Genomic DNA, 22366 nt, shown 5'->3' with positions numbered 1-22366 from the left:
AACCAGCTCTTCTCTGTGTGTGAGGTCTTAGGGTGCAGAAAACCTGAAAACTGACGACAGTGACTTGTGGTTGTCATTGTGCCAGGAATCTCTGGGGAAGCTAACTGTCGAGGATGGACGTGTCCCTTCCAACTGGGGGCCAGCCAGTGCCCCATGCCACCCAGAGGCTGGCCACCGCACAGAGAACCTGCCGGAAGCTGCACCGGAGCAACCAAGGACAGGTAAGGTTATTTTGGTGCTGGTTAAGCTTCAAGATGGGAAGGCAGAAGTTACCCCTATACAAATGTTACACGTGGAGAACTTTGGGAAGCGGGGGGGGGGGGGGGGGGGGGGGGGGGGTGCTTTTACACAGGTGAATGATATTTAAAAGCTCCTGCATTTAACAACTTTACTAAATCATTGTGCCTAAACTCCTAGTTTTAGTTCCACATCAACTGCATCCATTTTCAGTCAGTTGACACTCTTTACCTATTTTGTGATGTGAACCTTAGTGAATAAGTCATGAGATGACACAGAGGGGTTCCTGCCCTTCAGAATCTCAGCACTCTGCTTACATGAGATCAGATGCACCGAGAACTATCTTTTCCCTCACACATCCACAGAATGTAATATTTGAGCCGTGTGCTGAGGTCACAAGACACTCCTGGCCTGCACGGCTGACGCTGGCCCTGGCGGGCCGTCCTAAACACTTAATGAGTCCATCTCCACACACCTGTGGCCCCGCTCTAGCTCGGACGCTGCACCGATGTCTTCCGCGTCCTCCTGTGCCTGCAACATCATTTGTAAGGCTGCTGGGCCTCCCTCCCCATTTTGTGCCATAACTGAGGCAACATTCTGCCCATTATTGGACATTTGGGGAGGTTTACAAGTGAAGGATTACTTTGAAACGTGACATCAAGGACTGCCTCTACATCATTTAATCTCCCCCAAAACACTTTTAAGTTACACGCTTTGCCATAAAGTCAAATTGCTAACAAAAACTTAAGATTTGTTCAGCAAATGCATCTGAAACTGAAGAATGACTGTTAAATCCCTTCCTTTTGTCTCATTGTGACTTTTCCCCGAGTTGGTACCAGCAGAAGCAGGAAAGTCATTCTGAAGGGAGTTCAAAAAGACAGAGCAGAGAAGGACATGAGCCCGTGGATTCGAATCTTGGCACGTCCCTCCCCTTCCACGGGGTCTGGGGAGGTTGTGTATGCTCTCCACGCATGTCTTGATAGGCCGACCTTGCTGTTGCCAAGTGCTGTCTACACAGAGGCCATGCAGTCGGGGTTTATAGATAACAGGGTGGGGTGTGGAGCCACCTTCCCGGGTGACCCTGGCTATAAACTCTGGCCCTGGATCCATTGCTTAACCACTCTGTGCCTCAGTTCCCTCCTGTTCCCAAGTAGATGGTGACAGGACCTACCTCACAGTCTTGGGAGGAAAATTAAGTGCATGAAAAACTCTTAGCACAGTACTAAGTCCTAATAACTAGTTCTTAATTGTTGACATAGGAACTTCAGGAGGGAAAAGGAATATGCAATTAAGATGATTTGTGTGGAAAGGGTGCCTGGGTGGCTCAGTCAGTTAACTGCCCAACTTTGGCTCAGGTCATAATCTCCCGGTTCGTGGGTTCCAGTCCCACATTGGGCTCTGTGCTGACAGCTCAGAGCCTGGAGCCTGCTTCAGGTTCTGTGTCTCCCTCTCTCTCTGCCCCTCCCCTGTTCACACTCTGTCTCTCTCTCCTCTCTCTCTCTGTCAAAAATATTTAATTTTTTGGGGCGCCTGGGTGGCTCAGTCAGTTAAGCGTCTGACTTCAACTCAGGTCACGATCTCATGGTCCGTGAGTTCGAGCCCCCGCGTCGGGCTCTGGGCTGATGGCTCAGAGCCTGGAGCCTGCTTCCGATTCTGTGTCTCCCTCTCTCTCTGCCCCTCCCCCGTTCATGCTCTGTCTCTCTCTGTCTCGGAAATAAATAAATGTTAAAAAAAAATTTTTTTTTAATATTTAATTTTTTTTAATTTTTAAGTAAAAAATTGAAACATTAATTAAAAAATTAAAAAAATGATTTGTGTGGGAGATGTGGAGTGAATATAACGTTTGGGGAGACCATCATCTCAAAGCAGGTGCTTTCATTGTGACTGTTTCCCAGCAACCCATAGTTCCCAAGAAAATAGCAAATCTAATGTTCTTATTATGTCCTTTCTCCCGATTATAAGATGCCATGTGCCAGAGGTGAACAGATTAGCCCGAGTGTGTGGGGGCCTCATGAGGAGGCCCCTCCAGAGCCCGTCTCATGAAAGGACTTCGTTTCCCACTGTCGCCGCACGCATTGCCTTTCCCTGCGCCTCTGAGGTTTCATGCACTCTCTTCTCTGCTTTCATTCCATTTTCTTCTTCGCCTTCCTCCCCATCACTGTGTGGCCTGACTCTCCCCGCAGAACTCCCCCCCCCCCGCCCCCTTCTGTCAGAGCTTCCCAGACTATGTGGCCTTCCAGCTCTCCCAATCCTCTCAACGCGGTCAAGACACAACCAAGGTACAGTGCGGACTTGCCTCCTTCTGTGGCGTCCTGTGTTTCTTCCCAAATTAGCCTCCTCCCTCCTGTCCTGCGCTGAGCAGTAAGTCCCCAGAGGTCATCACTTGACTGTTTTAGACTCGACTCTACAGCTCACAACTCCCACCATAAGGCCAAACCCATGACCTAGAGCTAAACCAGAGACCTGAAGCCTCTGCAGATGAACACAAAGCCGAGGGATCAAATAGAACAGCCTGACCCCTGAGGCCATTGCCATCAGAGCAGACGGTGTAAAGAAACCCAGGGGAAGGGCTTCTGGGGTCCCCATCCTTAAAAATAACCAAAAAGAGAGAAAAGGCAGAAACAAAGGGTTATTCTGCCAGCCAGTCTGAGTTATTTCGGAACGTCTAGAGCAGGGTGGTATTTGTTAGATGTGAGCGCTCTGTAATTTCAGAGGCAAAAACAGAACGACAAGGAGGCCTACATTTAGGCTGTGGGATGTCTTTCTGAAAAAAGACCAAAAATTTGAGAGTGTTTCATTTTCCTTTTTTTTTTTCAATTGAGAGTTTTTCTCACACTTTCCCCTCTCTCTCCCTGCTTCCCCCCTTATCTCCACACAGGACTGGATAGCCCCCCAGACCTCATCCCTACCCCAGAGCAGAAGGGGGCAGCTCACCCTGAGCCCAGCAAGACCTCCATGGACACGGGGCCAGCAAGGCGGCCTGAGGACCACGGAGAGCCAGTGTCACCCGGGGTGCCTGAGTCTGAGGACAGATGTCATGTGAGTCTCGCCCAGGAGAGCAGCGCCTCCCCAGGGAAGATGGCAGTGGCTCACCGTGACTTCAGCAACCTTCCAGCAGCCCCAGAAGCCAACTTGCCCACGAAGGCAGCTGCCCACAGGGGCGCGGGACCTGAGGCAGAGGCCGCGTCTGCAGCTAGTGGCGTCCTGTCCCCAGACCTCGTGTCCCAGGAGGAGAGACAGAGAAGTCCCGGTCACCACGGCAAGGCTCTGCAAGCAACAGGCGTCCTCGTGCCTGCAAATTCCTCAGGCTCTGCCCTGCCCGAGGGAACAGATTCTGTGTCCGAGAGGGCCCTGCAGGCCAGCCCTGCCCTGCCGTCACCCACTGACCGGGCTGCAGGGGCGTGTGGGGGTGTCTCTGGGCACTGCTGCCCCAGGGAAAGTGGGGGCAGTCCTGTGACTGACATCGACACACTCATCAAGGAGCTGGATGCTTCTGAACCAAGACTTCAGTCTCCTCAGAAAGGGGACCGGTTGAGTCAAGTGGGACATTCTCAGGGTCAACCTCCAGCAGGCACTGGAAGTGGAAGTTCCCACCATGCTGAGCCAGTCGTGGGGAACCAGACCCCCACCCTAAGGAGGGCCTGGGCTGCTGGCCAGCCCCCTCCCCCACAGTGGGCCTCCCAGCCTTCAGTTTTGGATTCCATTAATCCTGACAAACATTTTACTGTGAACAAAAACTTTTTGAGCAACTACTCTAGAAATTTTAGCAGTTTTCACGAAGACAGCATGTCCCTGTCGGGCCTGGGTGACAGCACGGAGCCATCTCTCTCATCCATGTATGGTGATGCCGAGGACTCATCTTCTGACCCTGAATCGCTCGCCGAAGCCCCACGAGCTTCCACCAGGAACAACTGGTCACCCCCTCGTTCCCGCGGATCTTCTCACAGGGAAGACACTACAGAGTCTGAGGAGGAGCAAATTGAAATTTGTTCTACAAATGGTTCCCCCAATCCACCTTCAACTACTGCTCACGCACCTGCCCAGGCCGCACCCTGCCCTGTGTTGGCCAAAGTTCTGCCCTTAAAGCACAGTGCTCTGAGTCAAGTGGTGGGAAATCCACGCGAGAGAGCATCCTTTGTGCCAGGAAACTCATGCCCTTCAATTCCAAACTCTTCCCAGCCATTTCCTCTCTCGGATATAAGCTCTCAGGAGCATGAACTTCATGCAGATGTAAGGATTTTACAGAACCCCAGACCCTCGTGTGAAGAAGAAACCATGGAGGCCACCAGTACTAGCTCATCTGTGGGGAACAGGCAGCCTCCTGAAGCCGCCACGCATTTCCACAACCCTCCGGTCGCTCTCGGCAGTCTGAACACGGTAGATGTTTTAGAACATGACTTGCTGCGTGTCGAGACCCCAAATAAAAAACAAGAGACAAATGTCAATGCAACTGAAAATCAGTCCCCCTGTAGCGTGCATGTCCCTAAGAATGGAGAGTCTGTTTTGACAAATCTACATATCTCCGAAAGTCACGAGCTGGATGAGTTGCTACAGAAACCAAAAATGGTTTCCAGGAGGCCCATCATGGCCTGGTTTAAAGAAATAAATAAAAATAACCAAGGGACACATTCGCAGGGCAAAACTGAAAAGGAGCAACCCATGGCGCCCAGCAGAAGCCCTGACTCCAAAAGTCAGGTGTTGAGTTCCAGCCAGAATTCCAGAAAGGGGATTGCTGTGCCTAATAGCTCCCCCCAGCTGAAAGTGAATCTGGAAAATAAAGACTCACCTAAAAAAAGTTCAGTGGAAACACTCTTAAGTAACTGTCAGAAACCCAAATCTGGTCCTAAGCTGAAGAGACTCAGCATCAAAAGCAAAAGCAAAGCCAGTTCCGAGGCCCCTGCAGCTCACGTTGCCAAGGCTGGTGGGACAGACCCCAGGAAACCCCTCATTTCACCCCAGACCTCCCACAAAATGCTTTTGAAGGGAGCATCTAACCAGTTCCACATAGACCACGAGGAGCTTGACAAAAATGCCACGGCCACCCCCAGGTCCCCCCAGTGCGTGCTGGAGACCAGGCCACCTGCTGCCCCGGGGTCACTGAAGCCGTCAGTGTCGGAAACGAGCATCACAGCGTTCATTTCGCCCCACGCCTCCCCCAGGACTCTCCCTGAGCAGAGTGCATGCGGTAGATCCTACGTGGCTTTCCACTCAGAACCCAACAGAGGCTGCCCAGCGGCCCCCAGATCTCCTAAGTGTGGGCCAGAGACCAGGGCTCCCCCTGTGGCCGTGGGGAACAGCGCGTCCACAGCCACAAATGGACAGGAGGCCCCACCTCCTGGGCAGAGGGAGCGGCGCACGGCCAGCCGAATGGATTCGGCACCAGAAGTAGCCCGATCGGGCGTGACTGATGACAAAGGAGGCAGAATAATTACTGGTGATCCCCTAGAAAGAACAAACCAGCTGAAAATAGTTGAAATTTCTTCTGAAAGAATGCCCAAGAATGCATGTGGTGACAAGCTAGCTGAAAGTGACAGATTAAGAGGGTTCTTGGCCCAGAGCAACTGTCAGGAGAAGAGTGAGATCAGGTTCTGTCACCAGTCAGAGGAGACGTCCTCAAGTCATCCGCCGTCACTCACATCTCGTGCGTCCCAGGTAGAGCAGGAAACCCAGCGATCTTTCAGTGTGGCAAAACTGGCTTCCTCCTCCTCCTCCCCACAACTGCCTACTAGAAAGGTGGATTCCTCGCAGGGGAAGTCAAGTCAGGTGTCAGGCTCCCTCGGGATGACCAAGAACGGCACGTCAGCGGGCCCAGTGCCAGATGACCATCCATACTTCACACCAAGGCCAGCGACCAGGACCTACTCCATGCCGGCCCAATTTTCAAGCCATTTTGGACGGGAAGCGCATGCTCTACACAGCCCAGGTCGCTCTCACCGGGACAGCCAGATCCCTGCAACAAGTGGGGGGCTCCTCGAGGCCAAGGCAGCCAGAGGTGGTGGTCTTGGCCTGGCTAACGGACAGGGCGTGTACAGCGTCAAGCCCCTCCTGGAGACATCGAGGAACCTTCCAACAACAGACGAAGGGGATGTTCTTTCAGTGCGAGAGACGAGCTGCCTAGTCACGGACAAAATCAAAGTCACTAGAAGACATTACTACTCTGAGCAGAACTACGAATCTACCTCATTTTTCTCTGTGAAGCAGAGGATCAAGTCTTTTGAGAACCTAGCCCATTCTGACCGGCTAGTGGCCAGGTCTGGGGTGTCTCCTTTTTTGTCAGCGAGCTCCAAGCCTCCCATTGGGAGACGGTCATCTGGCAGCATTGCTTCCGGGAGCCTCAGCCACCCCAGTGACCCAGCAGCAAGGTCACTGAGACGCAGCCTGAGTTCCTGCAGCGAAAGCCAAAGTGAAGCCAGCACCCTGATCCCCCAGATGACCAAGTCCCCATCCAGCACAGCATTGACAGTCTCCCAGCAGAATCCAGCGGAGGCCAGTAACAAGGGCCCTGACTCAGACCCAAAGAAATCACTTAGTCCTTCTGGAATTCCCACCCCAACCATGACCCCAGCCTCTCCCGTCAAAAGGAACAAGTCCTCGGTGCGCCACACCCAGCCCTCTCCCTTATCCCGCTCTAAGCTCCAGGAACTGAGGGCCTTGAGCATGCCTGACCTTGACAAGCTCTGCAATGAGGACTTCTCAGCGGGACCGACAGCCGTACTCTTCAAAACCGAGCTGGAAATCACCCCCAGGAGGTCGCTTGGCTCTCCTGCGGGAGGCCTCAATGGGTCCACTGCCCTTTCATGCCCCATGAAGCGGGGGGACAGGGCCTGTACAGGAGGAAGCAGCCCTAAAGCCAGTGAGCCTGGGGCACCCAGTTCAGCCCATCATGTGGGTGAAACCACCTGGGATCTGCCTTCTGGAAAAGGCTGGTCAGTTAAGTAAGTATCTGCCTCTCCCCTTTTATTCAAATAAACTGTATAAAAACTTTTTTAATGTTTATTATTTATTTTTGAAAGAGAGACAGAGACAGAGTACAGGAAGGGGAAGGTTAGAGAGAGGAAGACAAAGAATTCAAAGCAGGCTCCAGGCTCCAGGCTCTGAGCTCTCAGCACAGAGTCTGATGCGGGGCTTGAACCCACGAGCTGTGAGATCCTGACCTGAGCCGAAGTCGGATGCTTAACTGACTGAGCCACCCAGGCGCCCCTCAAATAAACTTTTAAAAAAATTATGAACTAGTTTTCAATTTTTGGAAAAGGTGCAAAGACTGGCAGAGCGCTCCCAAGCTCCTCACCCAGCTCTTCCTAATGGGAACATCTTCTGTAATCCTGGTCCAGTTGTCAAAAGTCAGAAATTTAACACTAGAAGAACACAGTTAACCACAGACTTAATTCAGATTTCACGGAACACATTTCACTAACGTCGTTTTTCTCTGTCAGGATACCACATTGCATTTAGCCCCCTTTGCTTTTTAATATCACTACTGGAAAAAGACCCTGCCTGCAGAGAAAGGGTTTCCAGAATGTCGCTCTGCAGGGCAGTCTTGATGGGACATGGCACTTTTGGCAAGAGCGCCATCAGAGAGATGAGAGTGGACAGGGAGGGCTGCACCTCGGGGGACAACAGTCTGGGCCTTCGAAGCTGACCTGAGTTAAGCAGAAAATTCCTAACATTTTAAAGAATATTTTTCAAACTGTCAGAAATGTTCTGCGGAGCTCCAGCACTGGTTCCCTAACATCCTGAGGTGATGGATCCCAGAAGCCACAGTAATTCCTGTGAATGACATTCCTGCCCAGCACTCAGGATTCTTCAAGCAGTTTGAATTGAGAGTTCTTATGACCAAAAGGGGCACCTTTTGAAGGGGCGCCTGGGTGGCTCGGTCAGTTGAGCGTCCGACTTCGCTCACAGTTCATGTCATGATCTCACAGTTCATGAGTTCGACCCCCACTTCGGGTTCTGTGCTGACAGCTCAGAGCCTGGAGACTGCTTCAGAGTCTGTGTCTCCTTGCTCTCTCTGTCCATCCTTCACAGTGCGACCTCGAGAAAAAAAATAAACATTAAAAAAATTATTTTTAAAAACAAAAGAAAGCACGAAAATCAGAAAACACCTGCAACTTGGTAGAAAGAGCATTGTAAATACAACCTTATGAAAGGAGAAAATTGCCTTTTTCTTTCATATTTTTATATTAGTTTGGATCAACTTCTAGTCTCAGCAGGAGACCAGCAAAGATTACAGTCTGTTTTATCATCAGTGGGGTCAAAATCGACGGTCCCGGCTCTCATTCAGGAAGCGAAAGCACAATCAGAGGTGAGTGGAACCCGACCACACAGGGAGAGGAAGCCGGGGCAGGGCCGGGTTGGGGTCGTGCCCAGGTTCGGGGCAGGAGCTCTGGGAGCCAGGAAGAGCTCTGCTCTGAGCCCGAGCACAGAGCTGCCCAGCTGGGTCTGACCTCTCTCGCAGTTGCAGCTTGCAGCTGGCTTCACAAGCTAGACCCTGACTTGAATTTCAGGTGCCAGATTGGCGCAGCCGCTGTGTTAATTCCCCAGTAGTGACTAGTTACCATCCTCCTCACCCCCCACGCTTGGAGTCTGTCAACAGAGGGTCCTCAAAACTGAACTAGGCGTGTTGGAAACATGAGGGAATGGCCACAGCACATCTCTGCACCTAGGTGGACGTTAACTACTTGTCAAGGGAGCCACCTGCTGGGGAAATGAGTTAGCGTGTGTGTAGCCCTGCCCTGGCCCCAGCATGAGAGCTTCTGAAGCCTGGGATTCAAGACAAGGTGGCTAACCGGTCATTAGAAATGCAGTCTTTTGGGGCACCTGGGTGGCTCAGTCAGTCGAGTGTCCAACTTCAACTCAAGTCATGCTCTCACAGTTCATGAGTTTGAGCCCCGCATCTGGCTCTGTGCTGACAGTGGGCTCTGTCCTGACAGCTCGGATCCTGGAGATGCTTCAAATTCTGGGTCTCCCTCTCTCTCTGCCCCTCCCCCACTTGCACTCTGTCTGTCTCTGTCAAAAATAAACATTAAAAAAAAAAAAAGTCAGTCTTTTGGGGTGCCTGGGTGGCTCAGTCGGTTAAGCATTCAGCTTCGGCTCAGGTCATGATCTTCGCGGTCCATGAGTTCAAGCCCCGCATCAGGCTATGTGCTGATAGCTCAGTGCCTGGAGCCTGCTTCAGATTCTGTGTCTCCCTCTCTGTGCCCCTCCCCTGCTCATGCTCTGTCTCTCTCTCTCTCTCAAAAAAAAATAAACATTTAAAAAATTTAAAAAAAAATGCAGTCTTTCAATAAATTAGATGTGATGATAGTAACAGAAGAAGCCATGGGTTCATATCTAGAATACTTCTCTGAAGAACATTAATTTCTCAGAACTGCCCTTAGAGATTTGAACCCTAATAAGTGAATATTTGTTTTGAGAAAACAAACATGAACAATTTTTTCTTGACTGGTAATGTACCTGGGCCACTCATAGATCTGAGAACACTGTGCCAGAAATTTCTCCCATTACCCAGAAGGGCTGTGATGTTGGCATCCCCTGAGGAAGGAACCAAGTTGGAGAGGAGACCAGCTCCCCTTAGTTTACACACTCCCTCTGGTCTTCAGCCTGCTGGTTTGGGTCTGTGCAGTTAACACATTGAGACATCCAGCATTTTTCACTTTCAGTGAAAGGGACCGTTCTGTCCTCTCCCTTCTTTCTTCGACTTGTGACAATAAGTGTTCCATGCATGCAAGTCTCATTCTGGCATTTCCAGTCAATGTGGCATGGTGGGATCACACTTTGCCGGGTCCCTTGTCCTCCAGACATTCTACAGTGTTAGATAAAATGTAGAAGGAGGGGCGCCTAGGTGGCTCAGTTCGTTAAGCCGTCCGACTCTTGATTTCGGCTCAGGTCATGATCTCACGGTTCATGGGATCAAGCCTTGCGCTAGGCTCTGCACTATCAGTGCTTGGGACTCTCTCTCCCTTTCTCTCTGCCTCTGTCTCTCAAATAAACTTAAGAAGAAGAAAAGAAAGTAGAAGCAGAAAACCAAAAAGTCTCAACCTACCTCACAAATGAAATGCACGTTTTCAGGGACCACAGACACAGTGGGAGACTTTTTGTGCGGGCAGGACGCTGAGTGCCAGCTGGGTCTCCCACCCCGTCCCTCTGGTTCCACATTCACCCCCAGACAAGTACGGTGGCTTGGTGTGGAACAGCATTCCTACTTGCATCAGAATGCATCAGAATGCAGCAGACTGCAGGGAAATGAGCACCCTCATTTCCCTGCAGTCTTCACTTGCTTTCACAGAGCGGCCGTGGTCGGCTTCTAGTGCGCTTGTATCCTCAGACACAATTCGAAAAAACATTTTTTGAGCAAATTAAAATTTGGGTGTACCAGACCACATGCCCCATTTTCATCAAGAACGCCTAGTTTTCATTCTTCTCTCTGAACGTGTCTGAGCCTGTAAATGGTTAGACTTCCCAACAAAGTCAAAATCCCCCAGCAAGTCTGTGGAACATTCTAGTGTCAGCAAATGGAGATTTGGTTTGAATGAACTTCTTTGGGGAGACATAAAATGCTTGGGATCACTCTTTAGGACGTATTAATAGGACTAAACTCTTTTTCTTTTATTTTTTTATGTTTTATTTTGAGAGAGTGAGCGAGCGAGCCTGCATGTGAGTGGGGAATGGACAGGGAGAGAGAAAATCCCAAGCAGGTTCCGCCTTGTCAGTGCAGAGCCTGATTCAGGGCTCAAATTCACCAACCATGACATTATGACCTGAGCCGAAATCAAGAGTCAGATGCTTAACCGACTAAGCCACCCAGGCACTCCTAAACTTTTTTTTTTTTAATTATGGGTTCCTTCCCCAGCACAATACAGAGGTGGTTCTCTCTTTCAGTGTTTTCACCTTCTCTCATCAAAACAACACTTCAGTTTTATTTTTAGATTCTTTTTCTGTTGCTGGGTTGAGAACACCTTGAATTGATGGATTATAAATCACTTCATGGGGAACCTAGCAATGCAGATCTTGAAAAATGTTGCGGAATCATTTTTACCATGTGCGGTGAAGGAAGTCAAAATTCAGAATAATTAGCCTAACTCAGTTATTTTAAAATATTTTAAGGTATCTTTTGTTGGATGCTTGAAACATCCAACAGGACAGTCTTTTGTTACGTAAGCCTAGACACTACTAGGAATGTTCTAGTCTCAAATACAAGTTGGCAGTTAGTTTTAGGGTACTTTATATATTTTTTTTAATTTTTTTTTCTTAATGTTTATTTTTGAGACAGAGAGAGACAGAGCTGACTGAGCCACCCAGGCACCCCTACTTTATTTTTTTTTAACATACTTTGTATTTTAGGAATACCCATTCAGTAATTACACCTCAAATCCAACGAACTGAACGTGGTGGGAAGGGGTCATAAAACAGTTGGCCTCAGTGTGTTCTCATCCTGCCTCTTGGCACTTCTTCTCTGCTGTGGTTGACCCTGGCCTGACTAAATTATAGACTTAAACAGTTATAGAATGAAGAATTCCCTTCGCGAGGCACCTGGGTGGCACAGTCTAAGGCTACGCATCTGACTTTAGCTCAGGTCATGATTTCACGGTTCAAGAGTTCAAGCCCCGCATTGGGCTCTGCGCGCTCAGCACAGAGCCTGCTTCAGATCCTCTGTCTCCCTCTCTCTCTGCCCCTCCCTCACTCATGCTCTCTCTCTCAAAAATAAACATTAAAAAAAACAAAAAGAATTTCCTTCATGACCAAATTACGTGCTGTCTTCAGATTTAGGAAGACACAATATGGTGCCTAGAATAGGTCCTACATTGTCCCGTCCCTGCCCCTTTCTGTCCACCATCCCCGTGGTTCTGTAGGTACAGGATGGACCCCCAAACTCCAAGTAAGCACTGCCCAGGATGGGTAGAGGACAGTTGAGTTCAGGAAAGGTGGGAAAGCTCCTGAATAGCCACTGGGGCTCGGTGCTGACAAGCTGTGCGACACAGCGGGAGGGCTGACCACAGAACTTACTAACTCCCAGCACAAGGAACAGATACGTGACCTTGAACAACACAGGTTTGAACTGCACGGGTCCACTTACGCGTGAGTTTTTTATAGCACTCTAAATACACTCTCTTTGTTAGGACTTTCTTAATTATGTTTTTTCCCTTCTAGCTTTTTTTTTTTTTTTTTTTTTTTTTTGAGAGTGAGCGAACAGGAGTAGGACAGAGAGAGGGAGACCAAGAATCCTAAGCAGGCTTCATACTGCCAACGCAGGGCCCAGTGCAGGGCTCGAACTCACAAACCATGAGACTGTGACCTGAGGTGAAATCAAGAGTCAGACGCTTAACTGACTGAGCCACCAGGCACCCCTCTGTAGCTTTACTGTAAGAATACAGTATATAATACATATAACAGAAACTATGTGTTAACCAACTGTTTATGTTATTACTGAGGCTTCCATCAAGGGCAGGCTATTAGCGGTTAAGTGTGAGGGGCAGTCAAAATTTATAGGCAGATTTTCCACAGTGTGGGGGTGGGTGCCCCAAACCCCATGTTGTTCAAGGATCAACTGTACTTTTTTCTGTTTCTTTTCACTAGAATAAAGAAGATGTTTGCTTCATCGTCTTGAATAAAAAAGAAGGCTCAGGTCTGGGATTCACTGTGGCAGGAGGAACAGATGTGGAGCCAAAATCAATTGTGGTAAGTGACAGTGTCAAGGTGCTCGCAGGAAAGTCACTCCCGAAGCAGCCTCACATTTGATCAGAACAAAATTCACGTCTGTGAGTTCAAAGAATGCTGGTGTTTGTCCCCTCCTCACAAAACAAAAATGGAAAAGTGGGGAAAGTAGGATATGATATATTCATTAGCAAAGATACACATTCTTACCACAGAGCTGACTGATGTATACAGACGGAGTGATTAGATGCAAATACACATCAGCAGTTTTCTGTACCCTCCTATTCACCTAACATTTTATTCTAGCACTAGGAAAACACTAGAATTAACTGACCAAACCCGCATTTGCTTTTGAAATCACTTCCTTCTCAAGAACAACCTAAAATTTTGTATCACTCAAAGGACTTTGAGATCATTGGAGAGGCCACCTTCATTAGGCAAGACCAGGCCCTGTTCATTTTTGTGTTCTTCTTGCCCCCATGGAGTGCCAGGGCACGAGCCCTTCTTAGACACGAGCAAGAAGTTGAGTAAAAAATATATTCCAGGGGCGTCTGGGTGGCTCCGTTGGTTGAGCGTGCGATTTCAGCTCAGGTCATGATCCAACGGTTCATGAGTTTGAGCCTCACATCGGGCTTTGTGCTAACAGCTCAGAGCCTGGAGCCTGCTTCCAATTCTGTGTCTCCCTCTCTCTGCCCCTCCCCCGCTCATGCTCTGTCTCTTTCTCAGAACTAAATAAACATTAAACATTTTAAATATATATATTCCATCCCTCACACTGAATAGGTTTTTGGTAAACCACGTTTGTATGATGACTTTGGCTTTTGACTTCTCCTTGCCGCAGGTGCACAGGGTGTTTTCTCAGGGGGCTGCTTCTCAGGAAGGGACTGTGAACCGAGGGGATTTCCTTCTATCAGTCAATGGCACCTCACTGGCTGGCTTAGCCCATGGGGAGGTCCTGAAGGTTCTGCACCAAGCACAGCTGCACAAAGATGTCCTTGTAGTCATCAAGAAAGGGAATGACCAGCCCAGATCCTCCACCAGACAGGAAGCCAATGGGAAGGGCTTGCTATCCAGAAAGACCAGCCTCCTGGATCCTGGAGTAGGTAAGACACCAGTTCAACAACCAGCAGGGTGGGTGCAGCTGGCAGATTGGTTCCTGGTGAGCATGAAGGAACATAACTACTATCATCTGGGTCAGAGAAATCAAATGTAGTGAAGTCTTATGTCGGCAGATGGTTCTTGCAAAAGCAGTGTTACAAGGAAGTTATAAACCACTGCCCCCAGTAGTTAAAGTCATACTATTGAAGATTTTTAACGACCGCTTGACTGCTTCTCTAAATGTGCTAAGAAGGAAGCCCTTTCACATTTATATCTTCTTCTTAGGACTTAAGTGGCCGGTAAGTAAAGCAAGAAACTCTTGTGACAGGGGAGGGGAATCATGTTGAGACTGTAGAAAGAGAAATTCCAGTACTGAGATTTGTCCTCGGAAAATATCAAGGTTTGTATTCTTTCCTGTTTTAGAAGAATGTAAGGAAATGAGGGGGTACAGATGTTTAAAGACAGAGACTATAGCCTTAATCAACCAAGAAGAACTTACAAAAAGAGGTTCAGAAGTAAGATTTTCTGTATGCCCTCCACACTGTCACACCAAGGCTCATGAGCAAGGCGTATGAAGTACTTACTCAGGAGGAACGAAGTACCACTTGTGTTTCTGAAGCACAGGCTGATTACGGCCTTCAGATAACTACATCAGACTTCAGTGGTGTCCCCTACCTTGGAGTTCAGGAGTGACGTCTTTAGTCCAGGTGGCATAGGAGAGCCAACGAAGCCCGGGTCAGGGCATTGCCTTCTGGGGAGGTTTTTCTTCCACTCAACATCTCTCCCTAATGAAGTTAAGGGTAGCTGAATTCCTCCCTGTTCACCTTGGCTTCGTGGCAGCCTGGGCTCTCTGTGATTGCTTTGCTGGAAAGGGCACTGATGTCCACTGAACAAACGGAACTCTTCTTGTCCAGATGCCTCCGCAGGCTGGGGGCATTCTCAGCCTTCTCTGTTCCCTTGCTTTTGCTCTTCTAGAAAATCGAAGCCCTTCCCAATATTGGGAAACACCTTAAGTCATCAGACCTTGTCATGCTCACCTTTGCCCCCGCATAGTCTCAATTGCTTGTACTTTCATTGGGATCCGGGCAACTTGTCAAAGGAAACCACTTGACATTTAATCCCAGTAGCTTCCAGAGTTTTTAAGACTCATGAACTCGGGATATGGAAGGCTAATCCTGTCATTTATAATCATTAAGTATTCCTGTGGCACCTTCAGAACATCTGGCCTTGAACCAGATTCTACAGAGTTACCAAATTGTAAACACATTCAGGGCCTAACCTTTATTTTTTCGTATTCCTGTTCCTTAAAATGCCCGTGCCCAGGGCTCTACCTGAACCTGTGCAGTTCTCCCCTAACACAGAGAGCATCCCACTTGAGGGCTGATGCGGTAGGCTGCACGTTAAAGACACGTAGGAAGCTTTTTACAATCCTCCTGCTCAGTAAATTCCCCAGCTTATTTCAATCATAAAACCTCAGGGATGGGGGTGAAGGTAAGGGCCAGGGCCCAGCATCACAATCTTTTTAAGGTTCCTGGGTGATTCCAGTAGAGTCTGGCCAGAGCTGAGAGCCACTGTAATGGGCCTGTTTTCCTGTTTAACAGCAAGTGAAATCACCTACGGAAAAATCAGGCTGCTCCCATTAGCACATTTCCTTCAGACCACATGGGACGTGGAGTCGCCTTCGTGAAACCACACTAATGGACTGGCCTTTATGTGCAAGAGCAGTGATGCTGGCTAGCTTGGCCTCAACCTGAAGGGGGCAGTTTAATCTGTGGTCCTTCCCCTGCCTCCCAGAGAGGTCGGTGCGCCTTTCCATTCCCCTCAACGTCCTTCACTGAGAAAGTGTGTAAATAAGAGAAATAAAAGGCAAGCTTACAATCTCTATGCAGATCTCCAAGGCGGATTTCAGCCAGGCCTCTCCACACTAGCACACAGAGCAGGCACGAGTGTTGCCGTGGAAACATCCCCCACCCCCCAGTGGAGAGAGGAGACGGCAGTGAAGGCAGCTGGTGTGTGATGAAAACACACAACAGGAGCATGTGTGGCAGGAGGAGGAAGGAAAGGAGCTCTGGGCGTCCCTGGGAGCTTTGGAATCCACGGTCACGGTCTCACATGGGGTCTGGCATTTGGGTGTTGCAGGATTTCAGTGTCAGACTGTGACACACTGCTGCCATCAGCAGTCAGGGTCAGCAGGAAATCGAATTTGACTCCCCAAGTGTGACTTCACTGAGACCCACAGCAACAGCGTGTGGGGCTTGCCAAGAGCAGTTCAGAGTCTGGGGGTTTCTGCTTGGGCACAACAGGAAGTGCTTAGAAGAGCACAAGGTGCAGGTATGGCAGGAACTTAGCCACGAGGCCAGCTCCAAATTTGGGAGATGAACTCTAATGCTGGTTTCGAAGGTAGATGGGACTCCAGGGTGCGGGGGGAATACATTTAGGGGACAGGACAGGAGGTGATGAGTGTCCCTGTCTCTTCATCCTTCCGAACGTCGTTGCTACAGGTAGAAGTGTAGCTTCCCACGATGCTCTGTGTGTTGAAGTGCTGAAGACCTCTGCCGGGCTGGGATTGAGTCTGGATGGAGGAAAATCATCGATGGCTGGAGACGGGCCCCTGGTCATTAAAAGAGTGTACAAAGGTAATGCCCTAAAAAACCCAGTTAGCAGTCTGTTTTCTTTCCATTTGGAAAATGTTCTTATTCTCTGTGACATACAGGGTGTGCTGTGTCCGCCCTGTTGTGTTCTACACATGTGAACACATGTCGCCCCCATGACAGTCCTATCAGGTACTGTTATCCCTGTTTCACCAGAGGAGAGACTGTGCCACAGGGGACCACACGAGCCCCGAAGGTCACAGGTGCAAATGGCAGAATAAGGCTTGACCCCAGGCAGTCTGGCCCCAGGGTCTGTGTCCAACTCCAGTGTTCTTAACTAGTATTAGCTGTAGCTGATGTAAACATACAGGCTAAGTAAGGCCATCAGGGTTGCCAGTCAGGGGTAGTTAACATGGACCAAGATCCCATTCATTTAAAATTGCAATACTAGGATGGGAGTAGAGATCATTGAAACATGTGGTAGATCTGAGCTCTCTTTATGACCCTGCATCGTCATTTAATCTTGGACAGTTCTCAAAGACCTCTTCAGGTTCCTGAGCTAAACAATTATATTACAAATTTTAAATCTAATTATAGAGGAGCCTGGGCGGTTCAGTCGGTGAAGCATCCGACTCCATCTGGGCTCCGGTAGCGATGTCGTGATTCTTGGCATCGAGCTCCACGGTGGGCTGCGTGCTGACAGCACGGAGCCTGCTTGGGATCATCTCTCTTCCTCTAACATTTTTTTAAAGTATAGTTATACTAACAATATCAGTATATATAAAAATATACTAATGTATATCCTATTATATGTAATATGCTATCACAATAGTGAATACTAACGGTATCAGTAACATACACCCATATACTCCTAAGCTTGTTATATAGAAAGCTGCGGTGTAGAAATACATCAGGTTTTGTGTGTAAGTAATCTCCACAGTCCCTGATTAGCCGTCATGGTATATTAGATCAAAGTGGAGCCTGTTTTCCTACACTTACTGGCCATTTGGATTTTAGTTACTGATTTGTAGTTCTTTATCTAGTCTGCGTATTCCCTCTGTTGATTAAATACATTGAAAATGATTTTCTCCTAGTCCACTGCTTATGCATCTTAGGAGAGGAGGGGGTTACAGATTTGAATATTTAATGGATGTATGCCCTGTGCGTCTTAAGAATATAGGCACTGGGTACCATTTAAGTTTTTCGTTTCCTTGGAATTTATTTTGAATACCACGAAGGTGCCAAGCCCTTATTCTGCATTTATTCTCACAGGGGGTGCAGCTGAACAAGCGGGAACAATAGAAGCTGGAGATGAAATTCTCGCCATTAATGGGAAACCCCTGGTTGGGCTCATGCACTTTGACGCCTGGAATATTATGAAGTCTGTCCCGGAGGGACCTGTGCAGTTAGTAATTAGGAAGCATAGAAATTTGTCCTGAAACCATCACCAGTGGTGATGCTCACTGGTCATGCTGGTTACATTTTTGAACAAGCATCTCCTTTTCTCAGTTCCCTTACTTGAGCAAATCAGAGTAACTTCTTCAAACGCTGGGTTCCTAAAACAACACAGGAACACTGATACAGGCAAGGACTATAGAAATCTCCACGTTTTGACATCTACGTGAAGCTGACCTCTTGTGCGTGCAGCAGCGGTGGAGCGGACCCCTGGAAGCCTTTGACCTTGACCACCTCGGCTGGGAGGGATCCTTTCGTTCCAGTGCCTGTCCCCTCCTTTTCACATTTACTGCTGGGGACACGAGACACGGCGTGCCCTTCATTCGAACCATTTACCTAGACCTTCGCATCCTTCTTGCCTCCTTTCGCACTGTACCCAGTCCTGGCAGTGAGGGAGGTAACCAGGTCCGAGGGGGCAACACAAATGTCACAACTAAAAGGACTACAGTTTTATATAATTTTGTAAGTAAATAACAGTGCTTTTAGGCACATTCAGTGGAAGGAGCTGTGGGTCTGTATTGTTACCGTGAAAAGAAATGAGACTTAAAGAAAGAAAGAAGATCAGTTATGACCTAACAGTTAAGCTGAGCTCAGGAATTACCCAAAAATGAAAAAGCAAAATACAGAAAGTGATATTTTTTAGAGAGTGTCATGTGCAATGTACGGATGCAGAGTTCAACTCAGTGGATTGTCGATCATCATGAAGTGCTGATCGTGATCTAAAAGTGTAAGTCGTAAGGCTATGTTACAAAAATGCCGTGCTGATAAACCACACTAAATAGCCATGAACTTTGCTGCTTTGAGTGAGCAGAAAGTTCCAGCTCTGAAAGCACCTTGCATCTGGTTTGCAACTTGTCTTGAATAAGTGCTTCAGTTCAAGACCAGTCAACCCAAGAGTGGGCAGAAATATCATAGTCACTGGGTTTCCATTTCTATATTTTATGCACTCCAACCACTAATTTAAGCCAAATTTTTAGAAATCTTTTTAGTACCCTTGGATTTATAAACGTAGGCATTACATTTACAATCCAAATGGAGGAACTTAAAAATAATCCTTCTAGGGGACTTTTTTTTGGTTGGCTGGTTGTGTTCCCCTTTCCCAACAAGCTTAAGAAATAGAACCTTTCTAAAGCACTGGACCTCTTTTCCTGACCTGGGTGTGATGTCGGCTCTGCAGTGACTAAAGCGTTTGCTGGTTTTGTTTTCCTGTTTTGCAAATTCTTCCTTTTGCAAAACCGTTTCCCTGCAAAAGACTGTCGTGACTCATACTGCCTGTGAAAACCCATCCCGGCTGCTCTCCTTTCAAAGCATGACTTGTTCGTAGTGGCTGTTCCCATTCAATGCGCTGTTCCCTGTCACAAAACTGGCTTTTCTCCTCCTACTGCACCTTCTTTTCTTAAATTCTAAACCTTCACCAGCTACATTTACCAAGATGTAAAAAGAAGAAAATGGAGAACAAGGGTGAGTCACTCTTTCAAGGTAAAGCAGCAGAACTATGTAGTTACGAGCCAGATCCAAGGGTGATGCAGGCCAGCAGATCGAGTCCTGGGAGTACAGGTGAGAATCATAACCTGCCTGTGGGAGGACGCCGAGGTATTATGTCGGAGACTTCTTCCAATAACCTGCAGCTTGGGTCTATGGCTTAGAGAAAAGAATGGAGGTCACCGTACCCCCTCCCCCGATCATAGAGGTGCTTACTCACCTTTGTACATTGCTTTTCCAAGTGACTAATCCCAGTAAACCTCTGTAAAGTTGGCCCAGAGGGGTCTCTCAGATGGGACTGAAGTATCTGGCTGGTGAGCCCAGATTTCTCACTTTTTTTTTCCGTAGGTTATATACAAAAGAGAATGTTGCACAAGAGTTAGCTAGAAAGACCTGATTAATTTAGCTTCTACTATTCACTACAGTTCCAGGTAGGATACTATAGGCAGTCAGTGCAAGGTGCATGCTAGATTGTTTTTAAGTCTCTGGGGTCAGTTTTGTGGTTTCTGCTTTCTTGCCTGAATGGTAAGAGAATATTTGCCTCCACCCTTCCAGCTGTGCCTACCAGTAAGAAATTCACATTCCTACGCAAACAGGAATGTCTACAGAATGGGGAGCAGTGGAACAGTCTCCTTCCAAGAGTCCCTGATCATCGTATCTGAAGAGTGCAAAGGGTAGACCTTTGGCTCACTAAATTGTGTTAAAGTCATCAGCCATTTCTAGATCTTGCGAGAAGGGTTTCCCTGGTCACCAGTTGGAATTGAAGGGAGAAAGCAAAAGGCTAAACTATCTCTGACCCTTAGAAGGCTACTTACTTGTCTTCAGTGTTCAAGGCATGACTAGTATTTCTAATTAGTCTAATTCCCACACTTCCTGAAGTGAGCACTAATGGTATTCTATTATCCTACTAAAATTTTCATTGTTTGGAGTTTTTATTTAACTCGTCAGTCACCCACAATAAGCTATGAGGGTAAATATGTGTTACAACAAGTAAATTGTAGTTGCAAGGATATTCTGTGAAAGTTGAAGTAAGTCGGGTTTCATTTCTGTCCTTCCATACACATCTCATTTAATTTTATGGTTGACTTAATTGGCACCACACCTGTTGTATTATAATATACATCCTTTATTTATGTAAAATAAAATGCCTTATATATTAAAGAGTAAGTGCAATAATATGAAATAGCCTGTACATTTTTAAAATGTTGTCGCCAAGTTATGTAAATCCACATCTCTGTAAACAACCTTTTTTAAGTAATTTTAAAAAAATAAACACTCTACTTACTACTTGGTTCTTGCCTTGTTGTTTTAGTTCTGCAATCCATAAAGTAACCTTTTAAAATATGATGATAAGGGGCGCCTGGGTAGCTCAGTTGATCGAGCCCCACTTAGGGCTCCATCCTGAGCATGGATTCTCTCTCCCCACTGCTTGCACGCTCTCTAAAATAAAAATATAAAAAATATCAAGACATGTTAATTATTAAATTATTACATAAATGAGAGGTCCAAAGGCAACAGAACTAAAATCAACAACTCTTGGGGCACCTGGGTAGCTCAGTCGGTTAAGCGTCCGACTTCGGCTCAGGTCATGATCTCGTGGCTCATGAGTTCGAGCCCCACGTCAGGGATCTGTGCTGACAGCTCAGAGCCTGGAGCCTGCTTTGGATCCTGTCTCTCCCTCTTTCTCTGCTCCTTCCCAACTCGTGCTCTCTCTCAAAAATAAGTAAACATTAAAATTTTTTTTAATCAACAACTCTTACATGGCCACACTGAGGATCTAACACAATCTAAAGCTCCAAGACCTTCAACATCCCATGCCTTTGCAAAGCCCTGACCATCTAGATTTTACTCCCCTCTTCCCGCTACTAAAGTCTTCAATTTCCGCAAGCCTAATCCCAACACTGTCAATGTTCTCCCCATCAGAAGCCCCACCTTTCATTTCTTCTCTGTTAGACTAGACACCACGGTAGAGCACAGCAGCCCCCATCCATCCCAGAGACTCGACACCCTTGTCCCAGCTAATCCTGGATCCTTCCTTCCACTAGCCAGCTTGTTGGTTCCTACATTCCTCTTCCTAGAGGAAATCCCACAACCATGTAGAATAATGCTGCTATAAATCCATGATTTCCAGCGATACCTGGAGACTCCCCAGCTACTCAGCCATTGTTTCCTTGTCGGTTTTTCTCTTTATAATGACTACTATTCCTCATTTTTCTCAAAACTGCTACCCACTCACCTCCCGCTACCACCCCACCCACCCCCGTGACCCCATGCTTGGATGACCTGGGATCCTGCTTCACAGAGTAAAATAAAAAGCATCAGTTTAGTCTCTTGATTTTAAGATGCAGACATCAACCTAGAGTAGCACAAGAAAGATGATGGCAGGTCATAGAAATGTAAAAATGGGACTTGGCATATGACCGGGCCTCTGATACTGAACGATGGGGTTCACGGGTGTTCACTCAGTGCCCTCCACTGATAAGACTCCCTTGTTATTTGGGGCACCTGGGTGGCTCAGTCGGTTGAGCATCAGACTCTTGGTTTCAGCTTAGGTCATGATCTCACAGTTTATGGGATCAAGCCCCACATTGGGTTCTGGGGTGACAGGACTGAGCCTGCTTGGGATTCTGTCTCCACCACCACCACCACCCCCCCCCCCCCCCCCCGCCCTTCCCCTGCTCGTGTGCTCTCTCAAAAATAAACATAGTACATAACCATCCTGCTATGTGTGGGTCTGTTTCTGCAGATCCATTTCTCCCTCTACCAGTCAGTGGCCTTATCACCAACTCTTCATACCTTTTCTTTATTAGAAACCTTATAGATGCTATTTTGTCATAACTTCAGCCTCTTAT

At 47.8% G+C, this 22366-nt stretch overlaps 1 protein-coding gene and 1 long non-coding RNA gene across 7 annotated transcripts in view; one reads left to right on the top strand and one right to left on the bottom strand.

Annotated features, from left to right (window-relative positions):
- PDZD2 (PDZ domain containing 2) overlaps positions 1-20690 on the top strand; it is a 139316-nt gene extending 118626 nt beyond the window's left edge. For all 5 annotated transcript variants that reach the window (XM_042952595.1, XM_042952588.1, XM_042952602.1 and 2 more), the window contains 7 exons: positions 86-221; positions 3116-7172; positions 8422-8539; positions 12811-12912; positions 13730-13991; positions 16488-16622; positions 17850-20690. In XM_042952595.1, the coding sequence (XP_042808529.1) occupies positions 86-221; positions 3116-7172; positions 8422-8539; positions 12811-12912; positions 13730-13991; positions 16488-16622; positions 17850-18016 (4977 nt within the window). In that variant the 3' untranslated portion in view covers positions 18017-20690. The remainder of the gene's footprint in view (positions 1-85; positions 222-3115; positions 7173-8421; positions 8540-12810; positions 12913-13729; positions 13992-16487; positions 16623-17849) is intronic.
- Positions 14661-20919, bottom strand: LOC122227890. 2 transcript variants are annotated; one of them, XR_006206266.1, is made up of 4 exons: positions 20800-20919; positions 19735-19846; positions 15863-16597; positions 14661-14973 (listed from the first exon to the last, which is right to left on the bottom strand). It is a non-coding gene; the product is annotated as an uncharacterized LOC122227890 (long non-coding RNA). The 2 variants fall into 2 exon arrangements; XR_006206263.1 differs by lacking the exon at positions 14661-14973 and having other exon boundaries at positions 15249-16597.
- Between the last annotated feature and the right edge of the window lie 1447 nt (positions 20920-22366).

The sequence above is a fragment of the Panthera leo genome, chromosome A1 (assembly GCF_018350215.1).
Source record: "Panthera leo isolate Ple1 chromosome A1, P.leo_Ple1_pat1.1, whole genome shotgun sequence".
Classification (NCBI taxonomy): domain Eukaryota; kingdom Metazoa; phylum Chordata; class Mammalia; order Carnivora; family Felidae; genus Panthera; species Panthera leo.
Note: the sequence above shows the minus strand (reverse complement) of the source record. Positions and strands in the feature narration are given on the sequence as shown.